At 44.8% G+C, this 24,547-nt stretch overlaps 2 protein-coding genes across 4 annotated transcripts in view; both read right to left on the reverse strand.

The window, feature by feature from the left end:
- Positions 1–24,547, reverse strand: part of cemip (cell migration inducing hyaluronidase 1) — a 259,948-nt gene that overhangs the window by 216,875 nt on the left and 18,526 nt on the right. The window lies entirely within an intron of this gene.
- Positions 1–24,547, reverse strand: part of LOC139227715 (cell surface hyaluronidase CEMIP2-like) — a 198,493-nt gene that overhangs the window by 69,013 nt on the left and 104,933 nt on the right. For 2 of the 3 annotated variants that reach the window (XM_070858683.1, XM_070858682.1), the window contains 4 exons: positions 21,267–21,336; positions 14,898–15,026; positions 10,626–10,711; positions 805–936 (listed from right to left, as the gene is read on the reverse strand). In XM_070858683.1, the coding sequence (XP_070714784.1) occupies positions 805–936; positions 10,626–10,711; positions 14,898–15,026; positions 21,267–21,336 (417 nt within the window). The remainder of the gene's footprint in view (positions 1–804; positions 937–10,625; positions 10,712–14,897; positions 15,027–21,266; positions 21,337–24,547) is intronic. The other variant, XM_070858684.1, reaches the window with a different exon arrangement.

Here is a 24,547-nt window from a genome sequence, read left to right on the forward strand (position 1 = left end):
ATCATCATAGGCAGTCCCTCGAAACGAGGATGACTTGCTTCCACGCCAAAAATGGATGAGTTCACAGGTGTTTCAATGAAGGACCTAATATTCCAGATCCCGAACTACATCCTGAAGGGTGGAAGATGCCTGTGCGTGGATTTTTTTTTTTTTTTTTTTTTTAAAACGTGTGGTGACTGTTGCACCAGCCACCACACGGGCTTGACCGAGCTAGGTCTTGGTCCAGTGGCAAGGATTACCAAAGACTAACTGGAGACCAGCTCTGCTGCACAGACCAAGCGCACACATATGGCAGTGCGGGCTGGCCGTGCTGCCCCTGGGCCCTCGCCTCTTCTGAGCCCCAGATTCAACTTCTCTTGGGCCCGTCACTTCCCTCTATGGACTCTTGCCGCTCCTTCTTCCTTCCTGCTGTGTCTGCCCGCACTGCAATCAGCGGCCTGGCTTCGCAGCTGTAAATCTACAGTAACCAGCAATGCATTGTATCCCTCAGTGCTGTATACCTACAGTAACCAGCAATGCATTGCACCCCTCAGTGCTATATACCTACAGTAACCAGCAATGCATTGTACCCCTCAGTGCTATATACCTACAGTAACCAGCAATGCATTGTACCACTCAGTGCTATATACCTACAGTAACCAGCAATGCATTGTACCACTCAGTGCTATATACCTACAGTAACCAGCAATGCATTGTATCCCTCAGTGCTATATACCTACAGTAACTAGCAATACACTCTTCATTGCAGTATATCGAACATGTTAGCTCTTATAAACACACTTTTCAGCATTTGGCAGAACATACCCAGAATTGCAGAATATAATGTCTCCTCCTCTAGCCCAAGCTCCGTGGTCATTATTTTTAAAGCTTACGAGACCATCAATAACAGCAGGAACCCTTGGCTTTCTTGGGTCAGCATTCTCATGTGGGCGAAACCTATATCAAAGACACAAAACAGATGGTTGGTCCTGTCGTGGCCATACAAGAAATCCCGTCTTGGAAACAGATGCTCCTGTCATCCACAAAAGCAGGAACTCTGGCTCGAAGCACTTAATAAACATCAGAAGGCAAGGCCCAGCAGGAACAGAAGGCGAGGTAGGACAGCTTTAGGCACTAGTAAATCATTAATCATCCCCTATCAGTTGGACACAAGTCGGAAAAATATTTAGTGAGTCATAAATAAAGCACAAACAAATGCAATTTTTTTTTTAAAAAGTGTGTTTCTGGTCACAATATTTCCACAAAAGTAATTAAGAAAATATTTAACATTGGTGCTGCACTTTTTTGGAGCAAAATGGCCAGTGTAAGTTTCAAGATACTTGAAGGATGCAAATAATCTGCATTAATAAAAGGAAAGTTGAATGAGAGATGAAATATTGCTGCTACTGTACACATTATAATGATAATCCTAGCATCTATTTCCATTGGATAATGAAACAATTGCACAGTACTTTACACTTCATGGATGAACCCACAACTTTCTCATTATTGTTTAAACTACAAAAGTACACCCGAAGCTATGATGGTACATGAATGTATATTTCTGTGTAAATATGGCTATATAATAACTGCATCGAGAACACAGTTTGACCAATATTGGAACTGCATATTTAGAAAATGCAGGGGAGAATTTTGGTTACTCAGATAAATTATGTTGCTCTTAATTCGGTTTCAGCTGTGACTCAGTGATAGCACTCTCACTACAGAGTCAGAAGGTTGTGGGTTCATGTCCCATGCCAGAGACTTAAGCACATAGAATCAGAACAGCACAACACAGGAGGCCATTCGGTCCATCGAGTCTGTGCTGGCTGTTTCGAAGAGCAATCCAGTTAGTCCCTCTCCCCTGCTCTTTCCCCATATCCCTGCAATTCTCTCTCCTTCCAACATTTATACAATTCCCAGTTCCTATCGAGTCTGTATCCACCATTCTATCAGGCAGTGCATTGCAAATCCTAGCCACTCTGAGTAAAAATGTTCTTCCTCATGTCGCCTCCAGTTCTTTGGCCGATTACCTTAAATCTGTGCTCTCTGGTCATCGATCTTTCAGCCATTGGAAACACTCTTTATTTACTCTCTCTAAACCTTTCGTGATTTTAAACACCTCTATCAAATCTTCTGACCCATCTCTTTGCTCGAAGGAGAACAACCCCAGCTTCTCCAGTCTGTCCACGTGGCTGTAATCCTTCATCCCTGGAACCATTCTTGTAAATCTCCTCTGTACCCTCTCCAAAGCCTTCACATCCTTCCTAAAGTGTGGTGCCCAGAATTGGACACAATACTGCAGCTGGGGTCGAACTAGTGTTTTATTTAGGTTTAGCATAACGCACTGGCTTTTGTACTCTATTTATATAGAAAGCTCAGGATTCCACCAGCTTTATTATTTAAAACACAAGAGAGCCATGGCCAAAAACATTTACACTTGAGTTTCCACAATCTTTTATGCTGGATCAAGATTCAAAGTGCCTGAATCAAGCCCCGCCCAGAAGTAGACATTGTGAGTTTCGGGAAGGCACTTAAAAAAAAATTCAATTTCAAAAAGAAAAACATAAGAAATAGGAACAGGAGTCGGCCATACAGCCCCTCGAGCCTGCTCCGCCATTTAATACAATCATGGCTGATCCGATCATGGACTCAGGTCCACTTCCCTGCCCGCTCCCCATAACCCCTTATCAGTTAAAAAACTGTCTATCTCTGTCTTAAATGTATTCAATGACCCAGCTTCCACAGCTCTCTGAGGCAGTGAATTCCACAGATTTACAACCCTCAGAAGAAATTCCTCCTCATCTCAGTTTTAAATGGGTGGCCTCTTATTCTAAGATTATGCACCCTAGTTCTAGTCTCCCCCATCAGTGGAAACATCCTCCCTGCATCCACCTTGTCAAGCCCCCTCATAACCTTATACGTTTCGATAAGATCACCTCTCATTCTTCTGAATTCCAATGAGTAGAGGCCCAACCTACTCAACCTTTCCTCATAAGTCAACCCCCTCATATCTGGAATCAACCTAGTGAACCTTCTCTGAACTGCTCCCAAAACAAGTATATCCCTTCATAAATATGGAAACCAAAACTGAACGCAGTATTCCAGATGTGATTTACTAAGAAATTGACTAATATACACCAATTAAAAAAATAAATAATTCAATATAGATTTTTTTTTAAAAGTCATTTTCAGTTATTTGGTGGAGGACTGGACACGCTTATTAAAAATGCTTATTTTTTGTAATAAATCCATTATAATAAAAGTGGACCAGGTTACCCTGACGAAGGGTCATCGACCCGAAACGTTAACTCTGCTTCCTCTCCGCAGATGTTGCCTGACCTGCTGAGATTTCTAGCATTTTCTGTTTTTATTCCAGGTTACCACTTTTAAATACATCAATAAATATTTAAGAAAAAAAGAAATGATTACATTCTACTCCGCTGCCCGACTGCATTGGTTGATGGAAGATGTTATGTTTGTGATTATGGCGATGATTTTTTAGCAGAATCTGGAACTGGAACCTATCCAGTGCAATTGCGAGGGCATTTTGGCCGTAATTTTCCGATTGTGCCCAAAGCAGAAACTCTACCCCATAATCCATCATCATCATATGCAGTCCCTCGGAATCGAGGAAGACTTGCTTCCGCTCTTAACATGAGTCTTTAAGTGGCTGAACAGTCCAATACGGGAATTACAGTTCTGTCACAGGTGGGACAGATAGTCGTTGAGGGAAAGGGTGGGTGGGACTGGTTTGCCACACACTCTTTCCGCTGGCTGCGCTTGGTTTCTGCATGCTCTCAGCGATGAGACACGAGGAGCTCAGCACCCTCCTGGATGCATTTCTTCCACTTAAGGCGGTCCTTGGCCAGGGACTCCCAGGTGTCAGTGGGGAAGTTGCATTTTATCAGGGAGGCTTTGAGGGTGTCCTTGTAACATTGCCGCTGCCCACCTTTGGTTTATTTGCCATGAAGGGGTTCCAAGTAGTAGAGCGTTTGCTTTGGAAGTCTCGTGTCTGGCATGCGAACAGTGTGGCTTGCCCAGCGGAGCTAGTCGAGTGTGGTCAGTGCTTCAATGCTGGGGATGTGGGCCTGGTCGAGGACGCTAACATTGATGCGTCTGTCCTCCCAGGAGATTTGTAGGATAATCCAGGCTGATGCTCTAGTGCAGTACTGTGGGAGTGCTGCACTGTCAGTGGTACCGTCTTTCAGATGAGACATTAAACAGAGGCCCCTTCTGCCTGCTCAGGTGGACACAAGAGATGCCAGGGAACTATTTTAAGAGCAGGGGAATTCTCCTGGTGTACTCGTCAAAATTCAGCCCGCGACCAACACGATCACAGGTTATGTGGTCATTAATCTTATTGCTGTTTATCAAATCCTGCTGTGTGCAAATTGGCTGCTGAGTTTCCCTACATTACAACATTTCAAAAAAGTAATTCATCGGCACTGAAGAACTTTGAGACGTCATGAAGGAGTGAAAAGCGCTATAAAAATGAGAGTTATTTCTCTCTTCACAACAGTAGAGCATCAAATGCCTGAGTAAATTTAAAATACATAACCAAGCACCAACAACACACTATGGCAGTCTGGCCACACAAGTAAAAGCCCATGGGATCCAAGGGAAAGTGGCAAATTGGATCTAATATTGGCTCAGTGACAAAGTGTAATGGTCGACGGGTGTTTTTGTGACTGGAAGGCTGTTTCCAGTGGGGGTCCCCAGGGTTCAGTACCAGGACCCTTGCTTATTGTGGTATGTATCAATGATTTAGACTTCAATGTAGGGGGCATGATTAAGAAGTTTGTAGATGGTACAAAAACTGGCCGTGTGGTTGACAGTGAGAAAGAGAGCTATAGACTGCAGGAAGATATCAATGGACAATTCAGGTGAGCAGAACAGTGGCAAATGGAATTCAATCTGGAAAAGTGTGAGGTAATACATTTTGGGAGGGCTAACATAGAAACATAGAAAATAGATGCAGGAATAGGCCATTCGCACCTTCGAGCCTGCACCGCCATTCAATGAGTTCATAGCTGAACATGCAACTTCAGTACCCCATTCCTGCTTTCTCGCCATACCCCTTGATCCCCCTAGTAGTAAGGACTACATCTAACTCCTTTTAAAATATATTTAGTGAATTGGCCTCAACAACTTTCTGTGGTAGAGAATTCCACAGGTTCACCACTCTCTGAATGAAGAAGTTTCTCCTCATCTCGGTCCTAAATGGCTTCCCCCTTATCCTTAGACTGTGTCCCCTGGTTCTGGACTTCCCCAACATTGGGAACATTCTTCCTGCATCTAACCTGTCTAAACCCGTCAGAATTTTAAACGTTTCTATGAGATTCCCTCTCATTCTTCTGAACGCCAGTGAATACAAGCCCAGTTGATCCAGTCTTTCTTGATATGTCAGTCCCGCCATCCCAGGAATCAGTCTGGTGAACCTTCGCTGCACTTCCTCAATAGCAAGAATGTCCTTCCTCAAGTTAGGAGACCAAAACTGTACACAATACTCCAGGTGTGGCCTCACCAAGGCCCTGTACAACTGTAGTAACACCTCCCTGCCCCTGTACTCAAACCCCCTCGCTATGAAGGCCAACATGCCATTTGCTTTCTTAACCACCTGCTGTACCTGCATGCCAACTTTCAATGACGCCCAAGTCTCGTTGCACCTCCCCTTTTCCTAATCTGTCACCATTCAGATAATAGTCTGTCTCTCTGTTTTTACCACCAAAGTGGATAACCTCACATTTATCCACATTATACTTCATCTGCCATGCATTTGCCCACTCACCTAACCTGTCCAAGTCACCCTGCAGCCTCATAACATCCTCCTCGCAGCTCACACTGCCACCCAACTTAGTGTCATCCGCAAATTTGGAGATACTACATTTAATCCCCTCATCTAAATCATTAATTTACAATGTAAACAGCTGGGGCCCCAGCACAGAACCTTGCGGTACCCCACTAGTCACTGCCTGCCATTCTGAAAAGTACCCATTTACTCCTACTCTCTGCTTCCTGTCTGCCAACCAGTTCTCAATCCACGTCAGCACACTACCCCCAATCCCATGTGCTTTAACTTTGCACATTAATCTCTTGTGTGGGACCTTGTCGAAAGCCTTCTGAAAGTCCAAATACACCACATCAACTGGTTCTCCCTTGTCCACTCTACTGGAAACATCCTCAAAAAATTCCAGAAGATTTGTCAAGCATGATTTCCCTTTCACAAATCCATGCTGACTTGGACCTATCATGTCACCTCATTCCAAATGCGCTGCTATGGCATCCTTAATAATTGATTCCATCATTTTACCCACTACCGATGTCAGGCTGACCGGTCTATAATTCCCTGTTTTCTCTCTCCCTCCTTTTTTAAAAAGTGGGGTTACATTGGCTACCCTCCACTCCATAGGAACTGATCCAGAGTCTATGGAATGTTGGAAAATGACTGTCAATGCAACCGCTATTTCCAAGGCCACCTCCTTAAGTACTCTGGGATGCAGACCATCAGGCCCTGTGGATTTATCGGCCTTCAATCCCATCAATTTCCCCAACACAATTTTCCGACTAATAAGGATTTCCCTCAGTTCCTCCTCCTTACTAGACCCTCTGACCCCTTTTATATCCGGAAGGTTGTTTGTGTCCTCCTTAGTGAATACCGAACCAAAGTACTTGTTCAATTGGTCTGCCATTTCTTTGTTCCCAGTTATGACTTCCCCTGATTCTGACTGCAGGGGACCTACGTTTGTCTTTACTAACCTTTTTCTCTCTACATATCTATAGAAGCTTTTGCAGTCCGTTTTAATGTTCCCGGCAAGCTTCCTCTCGTACTCTATTTTCCCTGCCCTAATCAAACCCTTTGTCCTCCTCTGCTGAGTTCTAAATTTCTCCTAGTCCCCGGGTTCGCTGCTATTTCTGGCCAATTTGTATGCCACCTCCTTGGCTTTAATACTATCCTTGATTTCTCTTGATAGCCACGGTTGAGCCACCTTCCCTTTTTTATTTTTACGCCAGACAGGGATGTACAATTGTTGTAGTTCATCCATGCGGTTTCTAAATGTCTGCCATTGCCCATCCACTGTCAACCCCTTAAGTATCATTCGCCAATCTATCCTAGCCAATTCACACCTCATACCTTCAAAGTTACCCTGCTTTAAGTTCTGGACCATGGTCTCTGAATTAACTGTTTCATTCTCCATTCTAATGTAAAATTCCTCCATATTATGGTCACTCTTCCCCGAGGGACCTCACACAACAAGATTGCTAATTAATCCTCTCTCATTACACAACACCCAGTCTAAGATGGCCTCCCCCTAGTTTGTTCCTCGACATATTGGTCTAGAAAACCATCCCTTATGCACGCCAGGAAATCTTCCTCCACCGTATTGCTTCCAGTTTGGTTAGCCCAATCTATATGCATATTAAAGTCACCCATGATAACTGCTGCACCTTTATTGCATGCACCCCTAATTTCCAGTTTGATGCCCTCCCAACATCACTACTACTGTTTGGAGATCTGTACACAACTCCCACTAACGTTTTTTGCCCTTTGGTGTTCTGCAGCTCTACCCATATGGAGTCCACATCATCCAAGCTAATGTCCTTCCTAACTATTGCATTAATCTCCTCTTTAACCAGCAATGCTACCCCACCTCTTTTTCCTTTTATTCTATCCTTCCTGAATGTTGAATACAAAGCAAGTGAATCATCATCATAGGCAGTCCCTCGGAATCGAGGAAGACTTGCTTCCACTCCTGAAGTGAGTTCTTTGGTTGCTGAACAGTCCAACACGAGAGCCACAGACTCGGTCACAGGTGGGACAGACAGTCGTTGAGGGAAGGGGAGGGTGGGACTGGTTTGCCGCACGCTCTTTCCGCTGCTTGCACTTGATTTCTGCATGCCTCGGCGATGAGACTCGAGGTGCTCAGCGCCCTCCCGGATGCACTGCCTCCACTTAGGGCGGTCTTGGGCCAGGGACTCCCAGGTGTCAGTGGGGATGTCGCACTTTATCAGTGAGGCTTTGAGGGTGTCCTTGTAATGTTTCCGCTGCCCACCTTTGGCTCGTTTGCATGAAGGAGGTCCGAGTAGAGCGCTTGCTTTGGGAGTCTAGTGCTTGGCATGCGGACTATGTGGCCTGCGCAGCGGAGCTGATCAAACGTGGTCAATGCTTCAATGCTGGGGATGTTGGCCTGGATGAGGACACTGATGTTGTGCCTCTGTCCTCCCAGGGGATTTGTAGGATCTTGCGGAGACATCGTTGGTGATATTTCTCCAGCAACTTGAGGTGCCTGCTGTACATGGTCTATGTCTCTGAACCATACAGGGTATTACTACAGGCCTGCAAGTGAATACACATTAAATAATAGTAGGACACAGAGGTGTAGAGGAACAAAGGGACCTTGGAGTGCATGTCCACGGATCTCGGAAGGTAGCAGGACAGGTAGATAAGGTGGTTAAGGCGGCATACGGGATACTTTCCTTTATTAGCTGAGGAATAGAATGCAAGAACAGGGAGGTTATGTTGAACTGTTCACAGCGAGAGTACTGCATTCAGTTCTGGTCACCATATTACAGGAAAGAGGTGATTATATTCGAGAGGGCACAGAGGAGATTTACAAGGATGTTGCCAGGACTGGAGAATTTTAGCTATGAGGGAAGATTGGATAGACTGGGATTGTTTTCTTTGGAACAGAGAAGCGGAGGAGAGACTTGATTGAGACGTATAACATTATGAGGAGTCTGGACAGAGTGGATAGGATGGGCCTATTTCCTTAGCAGTGAGGCCAACAACCAGGGGGCTTAGATTTAAAATCATTGGTAGAAGGATTAGAAGGGAGTTGAGGAGAACTTTATTCACCCAGAGGATGGTGGGGGTCTGGAACTCGCTGACTGAAAGGGTGGTAGAGGCGGAAACCCTCATTGCATTTAAAAAATACTTGGATGTGCACCTGAAGTGCCGTAACCTACAGGGCTACGGACCAAGAGCTGGAAAGTGGGATTAAGCCGGTTGCTTTTTTCTGCTGACGCGGCCACATTGGGTCGAATGGCCTCCTCCTATGCTGTAAACTTCTATGATTCTATGACTACACTGAAGCAAATGTAACTGTACAAAAGACCTTACAGAAAAACAGCTCAGTGGGACAAATTCACCAATCCATCGCCCAAAGACGGTGTTTGAAAGAGGCTCCGATCAGAGAGAGGGCTACAACACTGAAGCCCTGATTCTGAGTTGTGCTTCCTTGGAATGTAGGATTGGTGAATTTACTCCATGAACAACACGTTGGGAAACCTCGCACTTCTCTCCAAACCCCCAACAATGGACAGGTAGTGTGGGCGGAGTGAAGGAGCTACAAGGACTGGGAAAGATAGCAATAATTAGACCTCAGTGAAATCATTCTTTAGTATATACAAAGGACCGAATCCTACAAGAATCCCAACTGCGGGGAATAAACAGCAGCCCCTTTATCCAGAAGGAAGGGGCCAAGAATGGGTGTCAAAACCTACCAGTGATCACAACCTGCATAATTTCACCCAAATTATGATTACATGGAATCTACTTGGCCTAGTTTATAATACTTCAAGAAGGTGAGGAAGAATCACGTTTCTGAAAAAGGATAGGTCAGAACAAGAAGCTTTATGATTTAGAATGGAAACCATTTCTAATTGAGTAACAGACTTCGTTATCCTAAATGGTACCATCCATGGTCGTAATTTCCTCAGAGCTGCTCTCGCTTGTAAACAGGCAACATTACGGTGCCAGCGGAAATTCTGGGCTTATATGTTTCTGTACATTAATGCACGATATCCATATGGTTACATCTGGAAGTTTGCAAACCTCTGCCTCTATTTGAGAATCACACATGATCTTGAACCATCTTTTGAGCAGAATACATCAAACTTAGGAAGGCCTATCATCTACCACCAAGCTTAGAATTTAGACATAGGGTGGATATTGCAGATCAAAATTGATTTAAAAAAACAAGAATAATTTTATTGGAGAACATGTGACGAGGTTATATATCTATCAAAGATGCATTAAACCCTCGTCATGGTCCCTGAAATCAGAGAGCTGTTCATACTTCAAGGTGGTGAGAAGCAGGAGTGCTCCCCTGACTCCAGTCCACACAAGCACCCCTCCCATTAGCCGTTCCAACACCCCCTCCTGGGACATACCATTGGGCTGTCATCTGCAGCACCGTGGAGGCACGTAGGGCACCGGCAGAATGTTAATGAGGCCAGAGGACCAATTTCAGGCCGCACGATGTCACAACACCGCTGGTTATGGTCCCAAAAACAGCTTCCACCCCAAAGAAACAAAACACATCCCAAACTACCGACAACAAAGGTTTCAAACAAAAGACAATTGTTACTACCAACAGGAAAGAACTCTATCATTCTGATAGCGCCTCCAGCTATGGGAACTGGGGCTCAGATTAAGAGGAAACAGAGTGTACACAGTGCACAGAGCCAAATAGCTTGAATTTAACAAGCCTAAACGGAACCAACATGGATCATTTCAGCTGAACCACTTAGTTGTGCACTCATCACACAACTAATCATAAATGTAAAAAAAATTATGGAAGGCCCTTTATGTGAAATAAATGACAATTAGCTTGAACATCCTAAAATAATAAACTCTGTTATACCTGGCAACATCCACTGCAAGAACCTCTCTGGGATTGTCAGCATTCGATTTGGTTGTCTTCACGCCACTGCCAATAAAGAGTCCAGCCTGGGGAAAGGGAGGCTAGATGTCAATAAAGCACAGAAGCCAGATTGGTCAACATAACAAAAACACAACTCTTCATTGTCAGTATTGGAGCCCGGTTCGCAATAGATAATAAAGGCAGAACATGCATCAGCAACACCAGTAGGGCCTCCTCCCTTTGGTGGATTTGGGGATTTGGGGATTTAGTGAAGCGGGCCAGGAGGTGGTATTGTGGGCAATTGAATTCCCCACTGCATTGAAACTCCTCCAGCCCTGCATCCTCAGAGATCTACTGAACTGCTACTTCACCTTTTCCACCGACTTAAACTGTTTCCTTCATTCTCACTCATCCTTCTTTGCCATTTTACATTCCTCTGATAGATGTGGAAAACTGTTTCAGTTTTACCTTCTGTAAGTTGTCTTGCCACCTCCATTTTTCACATGTTCTGTGCAATTTCTGCTTCTTTGTTCAAATTTGCTTTATAACTTTCAACTTTTCCTTAAACCTCAATTCACAATTATATTTTCCCTGTTCAGTGTGAGGGGTGGGGGCAATTCCTGCTGTTAATTTTAGCAAAAACATAGATGCCTGTAAAAGGTGGCGGAATGTTGGTTGAAAGTGCCAACAGATCCTTGGTTCAAGTTTAATGCAGCTCTCAGTACTCCCACCCCTGAAAATAGACGATGAGCATTAGTGAGGAGTGAATAAGATCATTTTTGCTCATTAATGATGTGTTAAGGTTAATAAGGAACTTGTGTAATTTCCCTTGGTCATAGTCAAATCAAAAATTGAGTATTTCACTTCAGATCAAACTTGGCATGAAGGAGTTTAATGAATGGGAATCTTTGAAATGTCAGCCCAGCAGTGATGGGTGCGAATAAGAGAGTTTTTTTTTAAGCAGAGAGCACCATGTCTTGGTCATTGATGGGTCTTCCTCATAGGCAGTCCTTTGAAATGAGGATGACTTGCTTCCACGCCAAAAAAGGCTGAGTTCACAGGTGTTTCAATGAAGGACCTGAACTACATCTTGAAGGGTGGAAGATGCCTGTGCGTGGATTTTTTATTTTTTTTAAACATGTGGTGGGCGTTGCACCCCAGCCACCACACGGGCTTGACAGAGCTGGGTCTTGGTCCAGCAGCGACTGGAGACCAGCTCTGCTGCACGGACCTAATGCGCACACATATCGCAGTGTGGGCTGGCCCGTGCTGCCCCGGGCCCCTGGCCCCGATCTCACACCTCTCCTGGGCCCCGATCACATCCCTCTATAGTCTCTCGCCGCTCCTTCGCCCCGATCTCGCCGCTCCTGCTGGACCTGTCCACGCTCCAATCACCGACCTGGGACCTTGATGATGTCACTCTTCGTTGCCGTTGTTCTCCTGCACCAGCTCACGCTGCTCCCCAGAGTAGTATGCCTCCACACTGCTCCAGAGGCCGCTCAATAAATAGCTTGCTTGTTGTACAGTGGAGCCCATTTAAATGACCAACCTTTTGTCAGTAAATCTTATTCCGTTATCTGGACTATTCATTTGATGGGTATACTACAGTCGATTAGCCGGAATGGAGGAAGAGCATAACTTGCAACATGTACCTGTACTACCAAAGACACAGATCCAATGCAGTACTCCTCGGCATGCTAGAGAAAGTGGCCGAGGAGTCATGCTCACGAGGGAGGCTGTAATGGAGATGAGGCACCCACACAGCACTCAGCCATCTATAATTCACTACCAGTGGAAATCATCGCTGCCCTTAACTAAGCTGGGTGGTGGTGTGAGCTGTGGGGAGGACGCTAAGAGGCTGCTGGGTGACTTGGACAGGTTAGGTAAGTGGGCAAATGCAGTATAATGTGGATAAATGTGAGGTTATCCACTTTGGTGGCAAAAACGTGAAGGCAGAATATTATATGAATGGCGGATGATTAGAAAAAGGGGAGGTGCAACGAGACCTGGGTGTCATGGTTCATCAGTCATTGAAAGTTGGCATGCAGGTACAGCAGGCAGTACAGTGGCATGTTGGCCTTCATAGCTAGGGGATTTGAATTTAGGAGCAGGGAGGTCTTACTGCAGTTGTACAGGGCCTTGGTGAGGCCTCACCTGGAATATTATGTTCAGTTTTGGTCTCCTAATCTGAGGAAGGACGTTCTTGCTATTGAGGGAATGCAGCGAAGGTTCACCAGACTGATTCCCGGGATGGCAGGACTGACATATGAGGAGACTGGATTGACTGGGCCTGTATTCACTGGAGTTTAGAACAATGAGGGGATCCCATAGAAACACATAAAATTCTGATGGGACTGGACAGGTTAGATGCAGGAAGAATTTCCTGATGTTGGGAAAGTCCAGAACCAGGGGTCACAGTCTAAGGATAAGGGGTAAACCATTTAGGCCCAAGATGAGGAGAAACTTCTTCACTCAAGAGTTGTGAACCTGTGGAATTCTCTACCGCAGAGAGTTGTTGATGCCAGTTCGTTAGATATATTCAAGAGGGAGTTAGATACGGCCCTTATTGCTAAAGGGATCAAGGAGTATGGAGAGAAAGCAGGAAAGGGGTACTGAGGTGAATGATCAACCATGATCTTATTGAATGGTGGTGCAGGCTCGAAGGGCCGAATGATCTAATCCTGCACCTATTTTCTATGTTTCTATGTTTCAATACCGCAGGGTCCTTCCAGTTACCCACAAGGAACATCTCAGGAGCCAACCACTTTGTTTGGCCTTTGTCAATCTGACTTTCATTTATGCACAATACAATATAGCACATGTCAATTAACGCTGTTAATGCGTCAGTGGCAGTGGGAGACTAATTGGACTGCTCTTTCAAAAAGCCGACACAGGCACGATGGGACGACTGGCTGCATGTGCTGTATGACTTTTGTATATGGGGACAAACATTTTCCTGGTGCCAGTGGGTAGCTGCAGGAGATGCAGAAAGCCCTCTCACTATCTCAGTTGCCATTAGAAGCTGCAGCACAGAGGGAAGCAACTCAGCTCATCGCACTTGTACTGGTGCCAGTACTTCCAAGGGAGCTACCCACTCACATTTGATTTCACTGCCCGAACCTTATTGCCTTGATTTCAACAATTTATTAATCTCAACAAAAAAAAAAGCATCCAAGAGACAGCATGGCAATACCAGTGGGGTGACATTTTCTGAGCAACAATCATTAATACAAAATTTGAGCATCGGAGTCAGAATAGAAAGATAAAGCAGAGGATTGATCCTTCTGGGTCAGAGAGGGGAAGATCAGGGTGGGGGTGGATGGGGGGGGGGGGGGGGGGAAGGTCAGAGAGAGGAAGGTCGGGGCGGGGGAAGGGGGGGGGGGGTGGCGGAGAAGGTCAGAGGAGATCGTGAAAACATAGGGGTGCGACCATCACATTCAGTCAGTCTCTATCTTTCTTTTCCTGTCTCGCTCAATCGGAGATCAGTTCTCAAAATATTTCCCAGTGTAGGAATTCACACTACATGCTCAATGTCTGACTCTGCCATCGGCCCGAGAAAGAAAAGGTCATTGGCAGCAGCTGTACATATCTATCAGGACACTCCAATACATAACTTATTTTCCATCATACAAGGCAAGCCAGTCCATGTTCAGGAAAGCTCTGGCTGGCATTTTGAACACCAAGTAGCCAATTTCCTGGTAGGTTCAGTGACTCTTTCCCCACTTTGGTGCGTCTTGTCCGTTTATATATTTAGTTGTACACACTGATCTAATTGAATGAAAATAGTTTGAAGAAACTGAGTAATTTGATCAGTTTGCTGATGGATAGTTTTGAGGCGGGCAGGGAAGACAGATTTGATTGCTCAGTATTTTGCAGGTTATTCACTGCAACAATTATAATTGCTTAAATGAATAGTCCAGATAACGGAATAAGATTTACTGCCAAAAGGTTGGCCATTTAAATGGGCTCCACTGTATAACAAGCAAGCTATTTATTGAGAGCGCCGTATTTAAGAATAAAGAATGTTCTGTGGTTGTGCTTGTGACAGAAATTAAAGGTAGAGTTTGACCAGGCCTGCAGTGAAATGCTTCTTATAAATATCCTGAATTTCAGACGTATTTCAGAATATGGGGATGTTGGTCGTGCCAGCATAGTGCGGTATAACCCCACAACCAATTACAGCTGCAGGAATGCTACGTTTCTTTTAAAAACAAGGAGTCCAGACTGATTTGATTATTACAAGAATGCTTATTGTAGTAGAATTCTACACACCTTGAAGTTGGAATGCACCCTGTTATTATAAAATACTCCCAGGGGAGTAAACTCAGACTGACCCTCTGGGTATTGGCCCACGGACTCCCCAGTGGGAGCATGGTGGAAGATGAACCAAATCCCCACATCCTAGGGAACAAAAAACAAGAAATATTAAAATTAGCAAATGCACAATATGGTGTTTTCAACAAAAAAATACTAGCTGATGGATCATGATGTGGCTCACAGGTCATCTGGAGCACGGTTGTAATAGTTAGTTACTAATCCTGTTAATGGCACTGTTGAGGTATCCCCAGGGGGAAGTTTAAATAGGATCGGAGGTTAATTATTGCTGATTGTAGGCCAGAAGAAGAATTAGGAGCAGGAGTCGGCCATATGGCCTCTCGAGCCTGCACCGCCATTCAATATGGCTGATTTTCGACATCAATTCAGCAGGTCTCCTTCCCTGAAGGGCATTAGTAGGGTTTTTCTGTGGCAATCTCACAGCTTTTAGGATCATTTTTCAGATGCCAGCCCACAAAATACGAGATTTTTGAAATTGGGTTTCACAACTTGCCATGGGGAGACTGTTTCCAAGACTCCGTTTATGCAGGATGGGGGTTCTCTTGCCATGTTAGGCCTTTTATTGGATGCTCTGCCTGGTATGATTACCTTACATGGGTGTAATGTATTTGCTTCATGGGTTCTTTACTTAAGAATTCATAGCAACACATTGCTATTAGGAACTAGTTGGTTTATTAGTCATCATCATCATCATAGGCAGTCCCTCAGTCGAGGATGAATTGCTTCCACACTAGAAATGAGTACTCAGGTGACTGATGGAAGATGCCTCTGCGTGAATTCTTTTAATGTGGTCTGGCTATTGCACAGCAGCTACCACATGAGCTTGATGGAGCAAGGACTTGGTCCAGTGGCAAGGGGATTCAAGACGACTGGAGACCAGGCTCCTCCGCAATTAGTAAAAGGTTTAACAATCACACGACACATTACCAGTTCATCCACCAGGCTCACAACCACCTGCCTCATCGTGGATCCCCCAAACCCAACTGGCTGGGGTTTTATTGAGCCTTGTGAACATCATGTGACTGGCTAAGCCACTCCCAACTCAACAGCTGTAAAAACCTGTGAGTATGCATACATTACAATGGGTAACCAATAGATGCTTCAAATCAGTGTCCTCTATTACAACTGGCATTGACTCGTGCCTGCCTAATGGTGGGACTAGAGAGTTGTTTTCATTCAACAAAATGTACCTTTTATTTGTAGATAAGCTTTTCCCCGTGCCTTCAAAATAATTTGATCGCAAAACACTAAGGGCAATTTTTACTGTATGGGTGATAAATTGACTGAGGGGGTCACTCACCCGCCCGATATCTATTTTTGATTTCCATTGAAATTCATGAAAGTGGGAAAAGTTCCATAACAAGCAGAGGGTCCACTCTGCAGTGGTGAGAATGAATCCCTTGGAGTTTACAACCTCACAGCAGAGGGATCCTGAACACAGACTCTCCCATAGATACATTTTGGAGTTTTCAGCTATTTGGTCTGCAGGGATTTTTGCTTTGAGCTACAATATGGAGCTAGGTTCCAGATTCTGAGGTTGTCATTCCCAAAGACCCAGCACTATTTACTTCGAGAGAAAAAGTAGAGTTGCTCAACCAAAAGTAAACTGGGGATCTTGAAGTTCTCACAAAAGGTAATAAGAACATAGTAGGAGCAGGAGGAGGCCATTTACCCCTCGAGCCTGCTCCGCTATTCAATTAGATCATGGCTGATCTGATCTTGGCTTCAACTCCACTTCCCTGCCTGCTCCCCATAACCCTCAACTCCCTTATCATTCAAAAATTGGTTTATCTCCACCTTAAGTATATTCAATGACCCAGCCACCACAGCTCTCTGGAGTAGAGAATTCCAAAGATTCACGACCCTCCTAGAGAAGGAATTCCTCCTCATCTCAATTTTAAATGGGCGACCACTCATTCTGAAACTATGCCCCCTAGTTCTAGATTCCCCATGAGGGGAAATATCCTCTCTGCGCCTACCCTGTCAAGCTCCCTCAGAATCTTTAATTTTTCTAATCTCCAATGAGAATAGGCCCAACCTTTCCTCATATGATAACACTTTAATAGAAACATAGAAAATAGGTGCAGGAGCAGGCCATTCAGCCCTTCTAGCCTGCACCACCATTCAATGAGTTCATGGCTGAACATGAAACTTCAGTACCCCCTTCCTGCTTTCTCGCCATACCCCTTGATCCCCGAGTAGTAAGGTCTTCATCTAACTCCCTTTTGAATATATTTAGTGAATTGGCCTCAACTACTTTCTGTGGTAGAGAATTCCACAGGTTCACCACTCTCTGGGTGAAGAAGTTTCTCCTCATCTCGGTCCTAAATGGCTTACCCCTTATCCTTAGACTGTGACCCCTGGTTCTGGACTTCCCCAACATTGGGAACATTCTTCCTGCATCTAACCTGTCTAAACCCGTCAGAATTTTAAACGTTTCTATGAGGTCCCCTCTCATTCTTCTGAACTCCAGTGAATACAAGCCCAGTTGATCCAGTCTTTCTTGATAGGTCAGTCCCACCATCCCGGGAATCAGTCTGGTGAATCTTCGCTGCACTCCCTCAATAGCAAGAATGTCCCTCAAGTTAGGAGACCAAAACTGTACACAATAGTCCAGGTGTGGCCTCACCAAGGCCCTGTACAACTGTAGCAACACCGCCCTGCCCCTGTACTCAAATCCCCTCGCCATGAAGGCCAACATGCCATTTGCTTTCTTAACCGCCTGCTGTACCTGCATGCCAACCTTCAATGACTGTTGTACCATGACAGCCAGGTCTCGTTGCACCTCCCCTTTTCCTAATCTGTCACCATTCAGATAATAGTCTGTCTCTGTTTTTACCACCAAAGTGGATAACCTCACATTTATCCACATTATACTTCATCTGCCATGCATTTGCCCACTCACCTAACCTATCCAAGTCACTCTGCAGCTCATAGCATCCTCCTCGCAGCTCACAATGCCACCCAACTTAGTGTCATCCACAAATTTGGAGATACTGCATTTAATCCCCTCGTCTAAATCATTAATGTACAATGTAAACAGCTGGGGCCCAGCACAGAACCTTGCAGTACCCCACTAGTCACTGCCTGCTATTCTGAAAAGTACCCATTTACTCCTACTCTTTGCTTCCTGTCTGCCAACCAGTTCTCAATCCACGTCAGCACACTACCCCCAATCCCATGTGCTTTAACTTTGCTCATTAATCTCTTGTGTGGGACCTTGTCGAAAGCCTTCTGAAAGTCCAAATATACCACATCAACTGGTTCTCCCTTGTCCACTTTACTGGAAACATCCTCAAAAAATTCCAGAAGGTTTGTCAAGCATGATTTCCCTTTCACAAATCCATGCTGACTTGGACCTATCATGTCACCATTTTCCAAATGTACTGCTATGACATCCTTAATAATTGATTCCATCATTTTACCCACTACTGAGGTCAGGCTGACCGGTCTATAATTCCCTGTTTTCTCTCTCCCTCCTTTTTTAAAAAGTGGGGTTACATTGGCTACCCTCCACTCAATAGGAACTGATCCAGAGTCAATGGAATGTTGGAAAATGACTGTCAATGCATCCGCTATTTCCAAGGCAACCTCCTTAAGTACTCTGGGATGCAGTCCATCAGGCCCTGGGGATTTATCGGCCTTCAATCCCATCAATTTCCCCAACACAATTTCCCGACTAATAAAGATTTCCCTCAGTTCCTCCTCCCTACTAGACCCTCTGACCCCTTTTATATCCGGAAGGTTGTTTGTGTCCTCCTTAGTGAATACCGAACCAAAGTACTTGTTCAATTGGTCTGCCATTTCTTTGTTCCCCATTATGACTTCCCCTGATTCTGACTGCAGGGGACCTACATTTGTCTTTACTAACCTTTTTCTCTTTACATACCTATAGAAACTTTTGCAATCCGCCTTAATCTTCCCTGCAAGCTTCTTCTCGTACTCCATTTTCCCTGCCCTAATCAAACCCTTTGTCCTCCTCTGCTGAGTTCTAAATTTCTCCCAGTCCCCGGGTTCGCTGCTATTTCTGGCCAATTTGCATGCCACTTCCTTGGCTTTAAATACTGTCCCTGATTTCCCTTGATAGCCACCTTCACTTTTTTATTTTTACGGCAGACAGGAATGTACAATTGTTGTAGTTCATCTATGCGGTCTCTAAATGTCTGCCATTGCCCATCCACAGTCAACCCCTTAAGCATCATTCGCCAATCTATCCTAGCCAATTCACGCCTCATACCTTCAAAGTTACCCTTCTTTAAGTTCTGGACCATGGTCTCTGAATTAACTGTTTCATTCTCATCCTAATGCAGAATTCCACCATATTATGGTCACTCTTCCCCAAGGGGCCTCGCACAATGAGATTGCTAATTAATCCTCTCTTATTACACAACACCCAGTCTAAGATGGCCTCCCCCCTAGTTGGTTCCTCGACATATTGGTCTAGAAAACCATCCCTTATGCACGCCAGGAAATCCTCCTCCACCGTATTGCTTCCAATTTGGCTCGCCCAATCTATGTGCATATTAAAGTCACCCATTATAACTGCTGCACCTTTATTGCATGCACCCCTAATTTCCTGTTTGATACCCTCCCCAACATCACTACTACTGTTTGGAGGTCTGTACACAACTCCCACTAACGTTTTTTGCCCTTTGGTGTTCTGCAGCTCCACCCATATAGATTCCACATCATCCAAGCTAATGTCCTTCCTAACTATTGCATTAATCTCCTCTTTAACCAGCAATGCTACCCCACCTCCCTTTTCCTTTTATTCTATCCTTCCTGAATGTTGAATACCCCTGGATGATGAGTTCCCAGCCCTGATCATCCTGGAGCCACGTCTCCGTAATCCCAATCACATCATATTTGTTAACATCTATTTGCAGTTAATTCATCCACCTTATTGCGGATACTCCTTGCATTAAGACACAAAGCCTTCAGGCTTGTTTTTTTAACACCCTTTGTCCTTTTAGAATTTTGCTGTACAGTGGCCCTTTTTGTTCTTTGCCTTGGGTTTCTCTGCCCTCCACTTTTCTCATCTCCTTTGTCTTTTGCTTTTGCCTCCTTTGTGTCTCCCTCTATTGGTTCCCATCCCCCTGCCATATTAGTTTAACTCCTCCCCAACAGCACTAGCAAACACTCCCCCTAGGACATTGGTTCCAGTCCTGCCCAGGTGCAGACCATCCGGTTTGTACTGGTCCCACCTCCCCCAGAACCGGTTCCAAAGTCCCAGGAATTTGAATCCCTCCCTGCTGCACCACTGCTCAAGCCACGTATTCATCTGCGCTATCCTGCGATTCCTACTCTTACTAGCACGTGGCACTGGTAGCAATCCCGAGATTACTACTTTTGAGGTCCTACTTTTTAAATTTAGTTCCTAGCTCCTTAAATTCGTTTCGTAGGACCTCATCCCTTTTTTTTTTTACCTATGTCGTTGGTACCAATGTGCACCACGACAACTGGCTGTTCTCCCTCCCTTTTCAGAATGTCCTGCACCCGCTCCGAGACATCCTTGACCCTTACACCAGGGTCATCTCAGGAATCAACCTCGTGAACCTTCTCTGAACTGCCTCCAATGCAAGTATATCCTTCCTTAAATAAGGAGACCAAAACTGTACGCTGTACTCCCGGTGTGGTCTTACCAACGCCCTGTACAGTTGGAGCAGGATGTCCCTATTTTATAGTCCATCGCCCTTGCAATAAAGGCCAACATTCCATTGTACTGCAGCATTTTGTAATCGCTCCCCAATTAAATAATAATTTGCTTTTTTATATTTCCTACCCAAGTAGATAACCTCACATTTTTCCACATTATAGTCCATCTGCATTAGCAGTTGGGGCAACAAATGAACTCTAATCACATTCTAGCCATGGCTCAGTGGGTAACACTCTCGCCTCGGAGTCAGAAGGTTGTGGGTTCAAAGCCCATTCCACGAGACTGGAGCGCAAGATCCAGGCTGACATTTTGGTGCAGTACTGAGGGTGTGTTGCACTGTCGAAGGTGCCGTCTCTTGGATAAGATATTAAACCAAAGTCCCCATCTGTTTCTCTCAGGCAGATGAAAAAAGATCGAATGGCACCATTTAAAGAAGAGGCAAGTTCTCCTCAGTATCCTGGTCAACACTTATCCCTCAACCAACATCAGCATTGCTGTTTGTGCCTGTATTTTGAATGGGCCACACACCCAAAAATAATTAACGGGATCATTGCCAATGACTCTGAAAGAGAGATCATCTCAGGCAAATCTGTAACACCCACCCAGCTTTCAAGTTTGGCATTCAGAAACTGATTTTAAACATGTCTTACCTGAGCTCCAGCCGCTGCATTGTTGATGAGATGGTTGTTTGGATTGGAGATCCAAAAGGTTGTGACAGCCCTGTGAATTAATATTCCACTTTAGTGGTGAGTAGTAATGCAGCAATGCAATAGAACTGATCATTTAGCCGGGTGGGGGAGGTAGGGGTGGCGGTTCGAGCAGTAAATCTACTGAATGAATTGTACATTTGAACAATTCATGCTTACGTCACACAAGTTTAAAACAGACCCAAGTTCTCACCCCAGTGCAATGCTTCCTTCTCTATTCACTGGATTAGGCAACTTTGCTGCACATGTACATAAAGTACTTGGATATTTGCGAGATGTGATAAGGCACTATATAAATGCCATGCTCCTTTACCCATTGGTCCTGCTGGTATTCCAAGCCTGGTGTTACTATTCTAGTGTCGCAGATATCCAGTGTTATTTCTTCTGCAACCCCAGCAAAATGCAGATAGTGGAGGATCGCATTTCATTCCATATTAAGTTATTAAAACTCCATCGAGATTTTATACAATAAGCATTTGTTCGGAGACAAAAACAATGTCATATTAATCTGATGTGAAATTTGTCAAATGGTGTAATAATTTTACAACTGGAACTCTTCCCTCCCTCACTACCGTCACATGTATTTGAGCACCGCTAAGGTTCCAGCTCCGGTCTGCTGCCGATAGGTTGAAAGTTCATGTCTCACTCTAGGTCTCAAGGACACAAGAGGCTGGTGCTCCAGCGCAGTATTACTGATGATGCTGCCTTTCAGCCGAGAGGTTAAACTAATGTCGTGCCTGCCTATTCTGGCAAACATTAAAAGATCCTTTTATTAACTGCTTTGTTGACTGTTGCTACAGGAAGGTCATTTTAACTCCCCAAAAAAGGTGGGATGTAAAAATTTTAAAATCTCAAACCTGCAACCAAACCACCCACTTCCATTTTTTCCCAGGAGGAGAGTCGCAAATTTAAATATTTTAATGAGGCTGCGTGCCTCAGTTTATCTCCACTTTAGATTTAACCCTGGTCAGACAGGTTTCCCAGGTCTCGGGAAACCCGGCAGCTAAAGGTAGGCGAGGACTACTGTGTGTAAGAGGCATGTGCCTTTCCAGCACTGCCTGTGGGCCAGGATCACCACCCCCCCCAAACCCTACAAGCTACTCTGCACCCAGCGCCCCCACTCCTGCCCCCTCGCGATCTCAATCCCAGCAGCACCAACTTACCTGCTCCCGAGCTGCGGTCCCTGAAGCATTCCCCGCCCAACAAGCAGCCCTACCTGTTAATCAGGCTGGCTTCCGGGTGGGGAAGCCATTTAAAAATAAAATGCATGCGCGCTGTGAAGTCAAAACTAGAGCTCCTCCTCCCCCCACCCCCCCCTCACTGTGCTTGAAAATATCAGCCACAGAATCTATACCACAGAAACAGGACATTCAGCACAACAGGTCTACACTGGTGTTTGTACCCCTCCCATTCTAATTACCAATTCCCACCATGCCCCCATATCTCTCTATTCCTTTCTCGCCCACAAATGTTTAAGGACCATGGTGATTGCCTGCATCAGTCACACCCAATGCATCATGTGAAGCACCTGGAGCCATTTCAACGTGATAAAATGCAAGTCTGGGTAGAGTAATATTGCATTTATAATCTGCGCTATGGGATTGAAGCTAAAACCACAGACGTTACTAGTTATTTTTATTTGGTCTTTTTATGCAGGAATTAAACTAAAAGAAAAACCATACCAGCTCCATAAATCATCTGCACAAGAAAGAAACAGAGGTCAAGATGGCCCTGGTAAATCAAATTCTTTTCTTAAGATTTTCAACATACCAGCTGGAGTCAAGAAGCAGTCCATGTGATGTGTACTTTAAGAAACCTTGTTAAATAAATAAAAATATAATGTGGCCAAACTTGAGCAATGGGTGACACTGACAAAAAGCATCCCACACCAGGCAATACATCCACAATTTCCCAATGTGCAAGGCTGGTGACGGAGGGACCTGACAGTAATGGCCATTTTACAAAAATTGTTCCGGAAATGGCCTTAATAAAATGTCCACACCTCCAGCATGCCCAAGGGTGAACAGTGGCACAACCGGTTTACTTTGAGTGAGGAAATTCTTCACAATTTACTCAAGTTATTCCTCACTTTCAAAGTATTGTGCTGTTCAATTTCTAGCCACCTCCAATTGCCACATGCAGACCGTCACTAGATGGCCAGGAAGACTGATACACAGCACGCACAAAAAGGATTAGCCATGCTATAAATATATAACATCCTCCAATCACAATTCCAGTGCAACCATGAGTTTAATCAGGGATTTTTGAAGGAAAATAGGCCTTGCATTTCCTCCGTATTTGGTTCTAGAGACCAGTGTAACCGGAGAGACAATCAATTACACAGCCTAAAAGATCACAGAATTTGGGTACAAGTTATGGGCACAAGTACATTACACCCAAAATCTCCGATCTTTTATGGCCATCCCACACAATTGAATCTCCGCCCATAAAACTCCCCCTGTCACAGATCGCAGAGCCTCACGAGTTTCCTGCAATTGCATTTCAGATTCTCTTCAAATTATGACTAGATTGCCAGGCGCAGCAGGAAGCAGTGTTTTTTCAGATGATTTACTGCGATTGCTTTTGAATTTATCCTCACTAAGACCCGCTCTATTTTCTGTTTCTCTGAATGCATTTTTATGGCATCAGCACAAATCATGTTAAAAATTGAAAAGCTTCCCTGATTGCAGGATCCTAAACATGCTGTGCCTGGTGTCCAGGAATGATGGGTGAATGAGTTGAAACAACAATTTTCATGCAAGAGAAATATATGGTGTGAAGAAAGAAAGATTTGGATTTCTAAAAGTGAAAAGAGAGAAAAGAGAGAGAGAGAGAAAGAGAAAGAGAGAGAGAGCGAGAAAGAGAAAGAGAGAGAGAGCGAGAAAGAGAAAGAGAGAGAGAGCGAGAAAGAGAGAGAGAGCGAGAAAGAGAAAGAGAGAGAGAGCGAGAAAGAGAAAAAGAGAGCGCGAAAAGAGCACGAGGGGGGGGGGGGGAAGAGAGAGAGAGAGAGGGGGGGGGAAGAGAGAGAGAGAGAGAGAGAGAGAGAGAGAGAGAGAGGGGAAAGAGAGAGAGAGAGAGAGAGAAAAAGAGAGAGAGAGAGAGAAAGAAAGAGAGAGAGGGGGGGGGGAAGAGAGAGGGGGGGGGAAGAGAGGGGGGGGGGAAGAGAGAGGGGGGGGGGGTGAAGAAGAGAGAGAGAGAGAGAGAGAGAGAGAGAGAGAGAGAGA

The sequence above is a fragment of the Pristiophorus japonicus genome, chromosome 17, assembly GCF_044704955.1.
Source record: "Pristiophorus japonicus isolate sPriJap1 chromosome 17, sPriJap1.hap1, whole genome shotgun sequence".
Classification (NCBI taxonomy): Eukaryota; Metazoa; Chordata; class Chondrichthyes; family Pristiophoridae; genus Pristiophorus; species Pristiophorus japonicus.